Source organism: Ammodytes marinus (genome assembly GCF_949987685.1).
Source record: "Ammodytes marinus genome assembly, chromosome: 15".
Taxonomy (NCBI): domain Eukaryota; kingdom Metazoa; phylum Chordata; class Actinopteri; order Uranoscopiformes; family Ammodytidae; genus Ammodytes; species Ammodytes marinus.
This window is the reverse complement of record NC_137219.1, coordinates 18,651,219-18,664,516: the sequence shown is the minus strand read 5'-3', so window position 1 is coordinate 18,664,516 and position 13,298 is coordinate 18,651,219. Positions and strand designations below refer to the sequence as shown.

Here is a 13,298-nt window from a genome sequence, read left to right as displayed (position 1 = left end):
CCACAGCCTTAACACATTTACATGATCCGCACTTAGGTTTCCAGTCGCAGGGCCCGAACATGACACAGAATACACTTCCCCAGGAGGCGTCTACAAGGGCTTTTTGACGACAACGATAGACAATGCCGCACTCTCAGAACAGCTGCAGTCATTAACATATTGTTTAGGTTTTTGATACAACTCAGAGATGACAACACCGTCTAAGAACAATGGAATCTCCTGAGGGACAGAAAGGACACTAGAGACACAAAGCACTAAAGTCCAAACATACAGCAAACCACAAGATGTACATGGAATAATCAGACAAATGACCAGTGTGTCAATTACCGAAAACAACTTGAGCCAAATGTAGGTTTCAAACACAGTACATGTGTAGGGAATAAAGTACTGTTAATACGGTATCATCTTTGGCCTATGAAGGAAACCAGAACCTGACTCTTTTACAATTTGTAGGCCTATTGTATGGGTCGAGAAAAGACAATCAATTACACAACTGCTTTGTTTAAAATGCCTTGTAAGGTAAGTCCAAACAGTGTGTGGACCAAAGCAGACAGCTCATTTACATGATAACCAAATTTCTTAGCTTGCCCTTAAGTTATATCTAAGATTATAATAACACATAATCTCATATACCCAGAGATAAAATGGAGTTCAACACTAAAATAACTTATTTTAGTTTGATTTTTAACAAAATTTGTTTAAAATAAAAACTTGTTAAACAAAATACTCGTAGCAATGAAGAGAATACATAACATTTTCAAAAACTTTTCATTCTTCACTGTAGCCAGCGGGTGGCAGCAGCAGAGCGCAATTGAAAATTGTTAGCTTAGCCGTCTGGTTTTCCTCTTTCCTTTATGTGAAATGCAAGCTGTAGCAGGCTTCATCTGGGACCATTGTTATCTAGTTTTTAATAATCAGAAAATAACAATTTCCAAAATATGCTTCCAAAAAGGTTTTAATAAATTTGTGTGAATTCAATATTTATAAATTATGCGGCAGAACTTTTTAAAAGATAAGCTTCGAAATGCAAAAAAAAAAAAAAAAAGGTTAAAACACTGCTTCAGTTCAGACATGAAGACTGATTTACTCTGCCTGATCCACCCATGTGCAAGCCCAAGCTACACTTTGTAAATTTGCATTTATGCACTAACCAGCTACCCCCTGCTGGAGAACTGTCAGTCATCATGAAGAGGAAAGAGCGAGGAAAAGACATCACTTAGCTAAATGGCCCTGGGTTCATTTGTCAGCAACACGTGAGCAAATGTGCAGAAGAGAGTTTCATTGATTCAACTTGAGATGTGCACCAAAAGGAATATACCTATCTGGTTATACCAGAAAGAAAAAGACTGAGGATGGGTGTTAATGACACACTGTGGAAAAAGTGTTATTAATTAGCTGCGGACTAATTAGTGACCATTTACATACACAGCGCTCTAATTTAAAAGGCTTTTAAATGAACAGGCAATCAATCGACTGTTTCCCCTGAGCTACAGTATGGCAGGTGGACAATAATAATATGCCTCATTCCTCCTTAATTGGTCTTCACTATCGCGGCTTAACAGGCACAATTTAAATGTTCGTTATGTATAGTGTTTACTCCGTTTCTTTTCTTTTGATTTATTTCCCTGCTTAGTTTGGTCATTTTGTATGTTTGTTCTGTTTTCTGAAATAAATCAGACATTTTTATGAATACCATCAGAAATAAAGTTAAATATACATATACTAGGCGGAATTACCCATAAAAGGCAACCTAGTAAGTCTGCTTTTACAGAGGGGGATGACCAGGGGAATTCAGAATGCTGAGTCAGGTCCGGATGACGGACAGCAGGGTCATGTTGAGGTCATATCCTGGAGAGAAAGTGGACAGGCACAGACTTCCCTCTGAGTTCTGTTGGTCCCTGAGCTGTCCCTTAACCTGTCCCACAACCTCAGAGGAACCAGGATAACACTGCTTTCAGACAGTCACGGGTTATTTACAGTCATATGGGACGATAAACAAACCAGAGCCTCTCAAGACCTGAGAGGCTCCGGTTTTTTCTATCTAGCCTTCAAACAGCAAAACATTTTCTATCACGGAAAGTGGTCTAATCTAGTTTTATTCCTAGAAATGAACCGAGAACACACTGATTGCATAGTTAGCTTCCGTCTACAAAAGCTTTCCAGTACCTTTCTCACTATGTACTTATGTTTGCTCGCAATTTATTTGTAGAGCAGCAAGAGGTGACATAAGAGGCGAGTAGTAATGATGTGTCTGGACTGTCTGCAACACAACATAAAAATGGCTTACAAAGGGGAACAGAGATTATCCGACTGACTATTACTCACAAATCTACTCATGATAGTATTGTGCATCTCCCCTTTAATCAAAGCAGTTTCATTTAGCTCTTTTGATAGTGAGCGACAGATCAACCCAAGAAATTGTTGTGAAAACAAATATCTAATTAAGTTCAAATATTCTACCAAAACAAGTTGATTGCATTAATGTTCAAGGGTCGAGATTTGAGCTGAACTACTTCTGGACATAAATAAGTGTTTTAAAGCTTGGTGTTTACATATGGGGTCTGTCACACAATCCGCAGTTCTGACTGCTCTGACTGCATTCCATACAAGGAGAGATGCTGGTTGGAAATGCATGCAAGAAGTGTCAATTAACCATGTACCTTCCCCAAGCCTGCCGGGCCCTGATGCAGTGAAGCTTCCCCACAGCATGATGCTGTCGCCACCATGCTGCTTTGTGCTGGGGGATGGTGTGTTTCTGCTGATGTGTCACGCTTGGCTTCTACTAAACATAGCACTTAGTATGATAGTTAAAAAGCCACAATTGTGTCTCATTGTTGAGTTCCCCATGTGCATTCTGGTAAACACAACCCAACCCAACATGTCATGTTATTTTCCTCAATGATGGCGTTCTCTCTGCCACTCCTGACATTAATTAAGCAGTGACTGTCTCCACCTCCAGTCGTGGACCCCTGTAGCTCTGTCAGCATTGCCATAAGCCTCTTGGTGGCCTCCTCTTATTGCTGCCAATCTCACGCTGACCCCTCAGTTCTCTAAGGATGGCCTCTTCTAAGCTGATTTACAGCTGCACAGTATTCTCTTCATTTTGTATGAGCGACCATATCATAGTCTCTAGGGAATATATAGAAAGTTTACTCACTGGCCTCACTGGCCACAGCTTCATGAGGTACCTATTGACAGGGATTGACGCAGCAAAATGTCCGTATAAAGGTGTATTTAACATATAATTACCTGTCACACCTTTATTACACATAAGCCTTCACTAAACTTGTTATGTGACTTCTGAAAAACAATTTGCAGTTCCACTGATGATTAAGGTGTGTCAAAGTAAACAGCGGTGAATACTTGGTTCTTGCGGAATTGTTCACATTTGGTCAATAGGATCAAACTTCTTATTCAAAAACATGAAAAACATGGAACCTCTTCTGTAATACTACTAAAATGTGAATACTGAACGAAAGTTACAGAAGGCACAGACTCAACACATTGGTTCATTTTGGGCTAAGAACTTAGCCTACAGTATAGGTATATGAATGCAAAAGGTTGATGTAAATGACAAGAGGGGACTTTCCAGTCAAGCATCTTAGCTATGTGGTTGCATTCATACAGAGATAAGGTCTCTCATCTCTGTAAGCTGTAGTGCAGCATCACATGCCGCTGCGGTGGATGCCTCCGTGGCAGCAGACACAAAGAGACTGTGGTAGGGAATGGCGATGGCTGCTTGGTGGAGGTGGGGGTGGGGTGCACCAGCAGAGTTTAGGGGGAGGGACAATAGATTACCCCCTCTATATATCCATTACTCAAACAGGCTCAGCATCGGGGAACGTACTCTCCCCCACAGAAACAAGAGGAAAAAGGGGGTCACATACCTCATCAAGACAACAAAGTAATCCCCGCTTAGCCAGCTCAGAGCAAACACACATACATTGGAGACATGGATTGTATAGGTCAGCCAGATTTGAATGCGAGGAGGCACTCAGGTGATGGAGAGTGCTATGAGACTATACTGTATTTCCCAGGTGCCTAAAGAGTTAACTGTGGCTTTCCAGAGATATTCCTCCACAGAGTAAGAGGGGCAGCGCAGCAATGTTGAGATGTGTTATTCCTGTCATACAGCAACAATGTGTGTTGCACAGCACAAAATGGCATTGTCTCAGCCGTTATCCATTCATAGCCCACTCTACACACCACTCTGAGGCTTTTTGGAAAAAGCCTGCCAGGGCTTATGTTTTGGTTGCTTGACTAAAACAATAGACAGGTGTACAAATAGCATTAACCTGCGGTATGAAATTGGGGCTGCATTCCAATACCCATTCTTCCCTGCTATTTTAGTACGGTAGAAAAAGATAATGTCCCAATCAATTTGGTAAAATGCTGCATGCTAAAAAATACCCGGATACCTTACTACATCCAGTTGTTAAGAGTGGAAATGAGAATGCTTTTTGGGCGATTCTGCCCCACAAAGTTCACTGCGCAGCAGAAGCGACGTCACCCCGACGGAGCCTCTGAGTTAAAATAACCAGCGATTAAAAGGATATACAAGCAAGAGGCAAGTTCATGTTGCGATGTATTGTTATGACAAAATAGTAAAAGTAAAATATGTGCCAATTGTGTGCCTACTGCATGCAAGCTACATAGTCTATGGTCAGATGCGATTGGGTGCGCAGGGTGGGTTTATGATAGCAATTCCTAAATGTAAATTACACATATGCTAAACATGATCATGCATGCAGCATAAAAGAAAAAAACTATTATGACTCACAATCCACTTGCCTCACAATATGGCATTAGTTAATCTTTTACTGCATTTGTCATGGCTCTGTGTTATATAATATAACCCCTGGGATAACATGATAAATATTAGTAGTGCACGTTTGTGAGCACAAATGCACCCATTGATATGCCATTCACCACCACATACATGCCTAATCTAATATGGCGGTGAGGGAAAGTCCGCACAGTGTAGCAGAGCTCAGGATCAAAGTGACCCTGTATCTGTCCTGTACACACCACTCAATTCAAGCTTATCTTCTGAGCGCACGAGTAAAAGCACACGTCGTCACAGGCTAAAAAGGGGACAAATGAGGGTTAAGCTGCTCTCAATGTTTAGTTCTATTCGAAAACGATGACTCCATAAATATGTAGGAGCCGTGAATCCAGGCTCTATTTACAGGTTAGATGTATGGATGTGTGCGGACAGGCGGGGGGGGGGGGGGGGGGGGGAGGAACAGACAAGTGAGAGACAAGTAAGTCAGTTTAGTTTCTTTGATCTTAAACAGATGGGATGGATCAATCTTAACTGAAAAAACAAATTCATTATGATTATGAAATAAAGTATCTTCCAAACTGAGGACTAGCAGGGCTTTAAATCAGAAAACTTGAATGAATGAGACTAAACTCTACAAAATATTTCCCTTGATGAACATCAGGAGACAAACAACATAATGCACTAGTAAGTACAGTATATGAAGCATCATCCAGACATAACTGAAATAGATGCACTATGATAATATGAAGATGGAGTTCAAGTTGTACTAGACTTGCTGACTAGAAGGAATCCGTATAAGGATTAGGAATCCATATATAATGAGAGACTGCAGCAGTGTCTGGCCTGGTGCTACTGTGACAAACAAACAAACTGGTCAGTGAGCCTGGATGCAAAGTTAAAGAGGACCTATTATACTACTTTTCTGGTCTTAATTTCTTGTTTTACACTGCTATAGAGCAACCTGACACGAATCACATCACAAAAAACTATGTAGATTTTCGGGAAGCTCTTTCTCTTATTTTGGCGATCCAGCACATCCTGTCAACACTTGAGTGTGTGTGCTTCGGCAATCTCCGCTCCCTCCGCCTGTGCATCGGCCATCTCCGCTACCCTCCCCCCCCCTCCTGCAAACCCCACTCCGTTGTGATTGGTTACCTTCCTTCCGAAACACTTTCAGTGGCGGGAAGCGCGAGCATGGACCTATAAGGGCGCGAGGCAGACGCGAACAGGGAAGTGACAGCATTACCATACATGGAAACATCCGCGTGGTCACATCACCAATTTTTATGCGACGTCACCAATTATGAAAGGGTAGACCGCTTTCAAGACGTGACTTCTCGACTGGCTAGAATAGTGTTTAGTGCTCTGCACAGACACCCCAGACGGTCAGCAGGGAATACGTCGAAACGCATGTAAGTCATTATTTGATAATTTAGTATGGTTAAGCATGACTATGAATCATCATAACAACGTTTATAGGTCATAAAAGTCAAAAAGCATCATAGGTCCTCTTTAAGGATCGTCCTGACTAACAAAGACTTCTTCTATGTTAGACATAATGGAAGGGACACTTCCACAACAGGTAATCAGATAAACTAGGACAAGGCATACTGTACAAAGAGGGACCAACAGACACACAGACACACAGACACGCACACACTTTCTTTCTGATGTGCTGCCATCTTAACAGCCCTGCCCTGAGCAAATGTAATTGGAGAACGGCCTGTTTGTATTGGAAACTGGAGCTGCCTTTGCAGTCAGGTGGGAAAACAAGGTGAGGGACTTTAACCTGCATGCGCAACATAAGAGAGTTCAGGAAAAATAGAGGGAGGGCCCATAGAGCCAACAGTGTGCTACACACACACACACACACACACACACACGGCCTTCTCATTTGCATACACACCTATGTTTTTAAAAACAAGAAATTAACTCAAAGATCTCCCACAGCCTGCCGAAACGCTGGAAAATATTTTCAACTCCAATCGATTTCAAGGCTACTCGAAGGAAATTCAGGAAGTAGTCAGAGTGGCAGTAAGCACCATGGAAACTATGGTCCCACCCAAAGAGCTCAGCAGTAAACAGGTTGAGGCTGTAGCAGTTAGCTATCAGTGGAAATCAGAGATGGAGAGACGGCAAACACAGAAGACGATAGATGACTTACTTCAAAAATAAAGAGGATAGAGTCCAGCTCCTCCCTTTGAGATTTGTTCCCTGAAACACAAGCAAAGTACTTAGGTTTTTAACACACATACCCGGGAGCTATACTGCATTAGCCTCATGAATAATGTAACAACAATACAGGCCAATTTCGTGTACACTTATTCAAAAGGAACTTGTGTTACCATGGAAGCATACCCCTGGTGGGAATTAATCCCCTAACCCCAGTAGTGTTGGGGAGTCAGGCTCAACACACATGTATACTAGACATGTCAAGATATTGATTCTCTATTGGCTTATGTGCAAAAAAACAAATACTTGCCCTAACATACTGTATACAATAGAGAGCAGGGAGTGGGTTCATTATTGAAAAATCATCGAAGGTGTTGATCAACTATTAGTATGAGTGTGTCAGTTCAAGTTGTACTCACCTTTTTGTTTTAAGTTGCATTCCAGTGTAATGAAATTTTCATAGAAGATAAAATAAATCTGAGAACAGTTGCTCTCGAAGAACACCTTCAGCTCACTCTTGTCAATGCAATCTGTAATAAAAAGGAACAATAAAGTTCAATAAAAGAGTATAATAAAAGAGTGATTGACAAAGACATCTGGAATTAAACTGAATTGTTATTAAAAATGCATCTCATGATTTTCATTCTCAGAATTTCTATGCATCTTCTCAACCCCAAAATGTCTGTCGTGTTGAAATGATTATAGGATACATTTTGATTTTCTCAAGATTGCTCAGCTGTATGAGGATCTATGATAAGTTCATTTTGTCTGTCATGTGTCAGTGTAGAGAAAGTCGAACAAAACTGCCACTAGAATTATTTTACAAACCTATTTAAAAGAGTTCTGTGAAAGAGTTCTTTTTATATAAAGCTTCCATGTGACTTGCAAGGAAGACTTTCCACTTGTTTCCTATTTTCCAGAACACATCTGTGTAACATCAAGGTAAATTGCTTCACTTCACTGCCATGGATAATCTCACCCGCCCCCTCACCTGCAATCACCAGTGGAATGATGACAGGCATTTTGGAGGTGTTGAGAAAAACAACTTTGATGATCCTTTCACCATCCCTGAATACATCTAAAGTAAAACATCCCTTCCCCTGTTGGTTTTGTGATAATAAATGATTCCTCCTAAATGTCTAACGTTAAGAGCTGGAAAGGGAAGCATCATTTAAGACCTCACGTACAAAGAGGAACTTGCATTAATGTGCTACTGAACCTAGTACTGTATGTTCCTGTATTGCTCTTTGCTGCATACTTTAGGGGCCACTCACACTAGGGCCGCGGCCCGTGCCTGAGCTCATTTGCATACTAAAGTCTAGAACGTAATGGCTAGTGTGACCACGCCATCCGTATTCCAGCACGGAACAGCCCCTTGGCCACGGCACACTTGGGAGAGGTGTGCCGTGGCCAAAGTACAGATGCTAATGAGATGACACGCGCACAAGCAAGCGCACAGGCGGCGTTCCTGACGTGAATTTATTAAGGATAGTCCGTTAACGTCCGCTGCCTTACTAGTCGGCACCAGAATTGCCCACCACTTGGACTTGTAGCTACACAAAATGTGTGAGAATTAACGTGTGTGTAGGCCTAGGTGTGGGCTAATAAAAGAGGGAGAGAGCTAAATAGGTGAGCGCAGAAAGCAAAGCAAAAAGGTTTTCGTGTTTACTCACGTTCGTCAGATGATTTTTTTTTCTTTTTCCTCCCGTAAACTGTCATAAGACGAACCCAAAACAACACACAGCGGGACTCCACCGCCCGTTGATAAGGAAACAGTAGCCTACACTAAGGTTTAACAAGAAACTTTATAAAGACACTTAAAAAAACGATCTCTGCCCATACAAAAAGTTCTGACTTGGATTACTTGATGGAGCGATCGATGTGTATAAAACCATCCGGTACACTGGTCTGATGACGGGCCGTTATATTAATAATAAACAGCGTGCTGCACAAATATGAGACTGTCCACCGCGACCTATTACGTCAAGGCTACATTTAAAAAAAACAATAGCTTAAGGATTCTCGTTGCTCTAATGTGGAAGTTATATTCAATGTGGAATATGATGCAAATTTGGCCAGATGAAAATATTCACAAACAGTCGTATAGCCTACAAGTAGATACGCTCCAAATCCTAAACGTGCACGGTGACGTAGGCAAGGTGCAATCGTGCCCAGGCCACGAGCAGTGTGACCACGGGCCAGCGGGGGGAGTGGGGAGGGGGGGAATCGTGCTGAATCTTCCTGCAGCACGGAACAGGCAAACGGCCCTAGTGTGAGTGGGCCCTTATACTTCTCTACAATATGCCGATTACCGATGAGTAGAAGAGTGTGTTACATTATCAGGATTTTCTACACTTTTACGAAAGCTAGGTTCTTCCATCAGCTAAGGTGACTTTGTGGATGGTCTTTTGGACATTGAAGGAGGCTGCCTGGATCAAGGCCAGGATGAAGTACCTTGATTGCAACACCAGCTCAACCTGCAATAGTTAATGAGGGAAATCTGTGGTACATGTGTACAGTCTCAGAAAAATCCTTCACGTAACGAACCACCTTTTATTTGCCATACTCACAATAAAAGTGTGGGTAATGGGATAGGCCTGGTCGGAAGAATCAAATATAGGCCAGGAGGAGTTCTGGCACAATAACAGCAATTAAGGTCTACCTTCTGTTGCGATTCTCCCTCGACCACATGGCAAATTGGAAGATTAGCAAAAGCGGTTCAGCTCATGGGGAGTGCTGGAATATTGTGGCGTGTGACAAAGACTCTGATGACTTATCTTTGCCCTGAGATTAAAGCAAGGATAATGAAGAACGCATAATGGGAAGATCAAGTAGAAGGCTTGAATGGCTGCGTTTAGTTTCCCAGCCTTGACGTAGGAAAAAACCAGCAAGGCCTCATATAGTTCTTTGAAAGTTAAGGAGGTCTTATTCAGCTAGAGCTGTATCCCAATGTGCCTCAAAAGCAAAACATTAAATCTGTTCTAAAACTAACATTAAACCATTTCTACATTGAAAATATAAGGAGATATTTTATTTTTTGCCATGTCGAAGTGAGCTTGAGCTAGACAGTGTGAATTTTTTTTTTTTTGGGGGGGGGCATATTAATCTCATACATTTAGCATTTTACATCCAATGCTCTTTCTCAAAGAAGGAAACACTTCATTAAAAGCTTCTTGCTCTTGGCATTATGGTAATAATCACCTCAGCTCTCCTTCAATTTAAGCACCAATACTGTCACACACGAGTGCACACCCTCACACACTGTGGACCTCAAGAAAAACTTTAATGATATGGACATGGGAGTAATGATTGACCATGCAGTGACTTAGGTCGTGATCACACCAGCCTTGTTTAGTATAAGGTTAAAATGTACAAACCCGGGCATGTTTAACCCCTTGGTGTGGTTTGTTTGGGTTGGTTTGGTTTGAATGCAGTCCGAGACCCTGGTGCGCACTAAACAACCACTTGAAAAGAGGTGGTCTCTGTCAGCTTGCAAGTGAACTATGGAGCGGTTCATGACTGGTGTAAACCCTATCCGCACCAAGCACAGGGAGCAGAGTATTTACTTTAAATACATAAACTGCCACTACCTTTAGTAGACTCTGGCTGTTACATTATGGGCTCCACATTAAGATCAGCATGAAAATAACCCGCCGATGCTGTCATGTATGGTAGAAAAATTGCACAGGATTTGCCTTTTTACCTGCCAAACTGTTTGGCCAATAATTGAACAACCTGTCTGTGCACGTGATTGTTGTTTACAATTTATAGTGCGTTTCAGTTTTGCCTTTGTGAACGCAATCCAACATCTGAAAAATTAAACAACGTATCCAATTCACAACTCCAATTCACAACTAGTGCACCGAAGAAGCACAACCACGACCTTAGTCTCAGCCAGTGAAAGGGGCACGATAGCAATGCTATGTTCTAGCATGAGCTGCAACAGCCAAGTTAGTTGTGTTAAGAAGGTTTCCTGAATGCTGGATAGCCTGCAAGCTCAAGGACAGGAAAGAAGAGGTTGAAGAAATCCTCAAAACTCCAATTTGGAGGCTAAAGGGGTTAATGTATGTGTGTTATTGTTGAGACAGCATTTTAATTATTCATGTGACAGCATGTCAGTCAGTGGTAAAACCAGTTTGAGCTAAATTATAGCTGACTTGCTTAATGCTTTCACATTAACCAAAACCCCTCAGACGACAGACACACAGTAGCTTTGGCCAGCATTCCAGGAATTAAGCATCACTTCCAAGGAAAACAATGTAACACACTTTATTCTGTGTCATATCAATAAAAAAATAAAAATTCTTAGTATCAAACAGGTTTGACCAGTGATGGTGTACATGTGTGTACAGTAGAAACACAGTGAAAGAACAAAGAGGAAGTTTGAATAATGATGCTGCTCTAATTTGAATACTGTCGGGTGAATGGTGTGTGTGTGTGTGTGTGTGTGTGTGTGTGTGTGTATGTATGTGTGTGTGTGTGTGTGTGTGTGTGTGTGTGTGTGTGTGTGTGTGTGTGTGTGTGTGTGTGTGTGTGTGTGTGTGTGTGTGTGTGTGTGTGTGTGTGTGTGTGTGTGTGTGTGTGTGTGTGTGTGTGTGTGTGTCAATTTCACATGTCATGCTGCATGTCACAGGGCAAACATTGTGTGCTCTGCTACCCTTCAGACTCACTGCTCCCCATCTGCTCAAACACCCCTTACCAGCCACTGGAGCATGACGGATGGCCCTAGAGGTAGATGCGATTTTCTCTTTTAAAAATTGAATATCACAAGCATCCTGGCAGCAAGCAGCAAGAATGTTAAGGTGGATGCTGCTAACCATCTTAGAAAAGGCAGAAAAGGCTGAAAAGACACCTATCGGTATCAGCCAACCATTACAGTAGTGGAATTAGGCTGCATAAAGTATGTCAAAAGGGGAAAGGTAAGCATTAATGATTCATCATGCATGAGCAAAGCCATCTATTTACTAAATGTAATTTGGGCTCAAACCCAGAATATGATAATTCCATAAGCACTGTCCGGCTGAATAAGTTGGTCCTTTTGGTGTACTACTAAAAAGGTTATACAACAAAATAAATAAATTAAAGCTGGTGAAAATGTAAACCAGAATTATACATGGACTACCTGTTGGTAATGAAATATTGTGCCAGTACTGAATACAAGGTCTGTTTCTTTCTCCCCTGGTATCTGGTTAAGAGATCTTTACCTCTTGTCAAGGAAATGTTTGATTCAAAAGGATGAAGTTGTACAATGTTTTTCATTATTGTTAACCGCAAGAAGAACCCATACTCAACTGGCTCCAGTGACTTCTCATGTAACGGCATGCGGACAGAATGAAAGAGGCAGAACCTGTTCTCTGGGGCCCTGGGAATGCAGAGGATGACACTAGATCCTCTGAACCCAACCAGATAACTGTGTCCTTCAATTGACACCATTCGGTCTGTAGGACTCTCTCACGATGCCACAGTCAGGAGCTCAGTGCTGGACCAACAGCAGCTGTAAGGCCTGCTGTGGTGGAGAGGAGAGAGCTTGGGTCTTAACGGTGGTGACTGCAGCTAAACAAGCTAATAGCCAAACGAGCTAATAGCCTGGGCTCACTTGTTTTCAGAACACCTCTGTTATGAGGAAGATACATTAAGGCAAACTCCTCAGTGATGTCATTCACACATCATACCACTTATTCTAAAAGGGAGAGTGCTGAAGAACTAATGAAAAGGAAAAGAGAATGAAGGGATGCTAGGGAATCCCAGCTAAGTTCTGTAACAACACAAACCAAGGGTCAACTGTTGCACCAAATGTTATCCTAATAATTCCACTTCAAATTGATTGAAGCCAAGTAGTCAGCTTTTGCTCATCAGCTGTCTAAATCAGGGTAAAATGACTATTATTATTACTATTATTATTAGGGAATCATTGAGTCAGCCTAGATACTGCTGACAGTGCTAACTTAATGACGCAAGAGACCTGCAATATTCTCTAGTGGAATTCATTTGCCAAATAGAGCAGCCATGGCAGGTTTGGGTTGGATGACACCCTTCTCCGTTGTGCTATGTTTCCCGTTCAGTATCGTAGGACGGGCAGATGTCCCAACCCCATGTGATAGGGCCATCTGCAGAATAATAAAATGCAGCCAGTGCTGAGGTCAAAAAAAGTTGTATTTTCTTTGGATGGAAGAAAAAACTGTGTCTTCATAAAATGTTCCATGGAAACAGATATTACAAACCCATTGTCATGTCCACAAAAAAACACAAAAGCAAAAATATAAACCACCCAAATGTCAGTGCAATGATTATGAATCTTTTTTCTAGCTTCTGATTGGCTAAACAAACTCACGTCATCACG

The 13,298-nt window shown here is 41.7% G+C and overlaps 1 protein-coding gene across 3 annotated transcripts in view; it reads right to left on the bottom strand.

Moving 5' to 3' along the window:
• The window catches only part of ralgapa2 (Ral GTPase activating protein catalytic subunit alpha 2), a 94,345-nt gene that overhangs the window by 70,122 nt on the left and 10,925 nt on the right, over positions 1-13,298 (bottom strand). For all 3 annotated transcript variants that reach the window (XM_080042440.1, XM_080042442.1, XM_080042441.1), the window contains exons 2-3: positions 7,378-7,488; positions 6,951-7,000 (exon numbers count right to left, since the gene is read on the bottom strand). In XM_080042440.1, the coding sequence (XP_079898566.1) occupies positions 6,951-7,000; positions 7,378-7,488 (161 nt within the window). The remainder of the gene's footprint in view (positions 1-6,950; positions 7,001-7,377; positions 7,489-13,298) is intronic.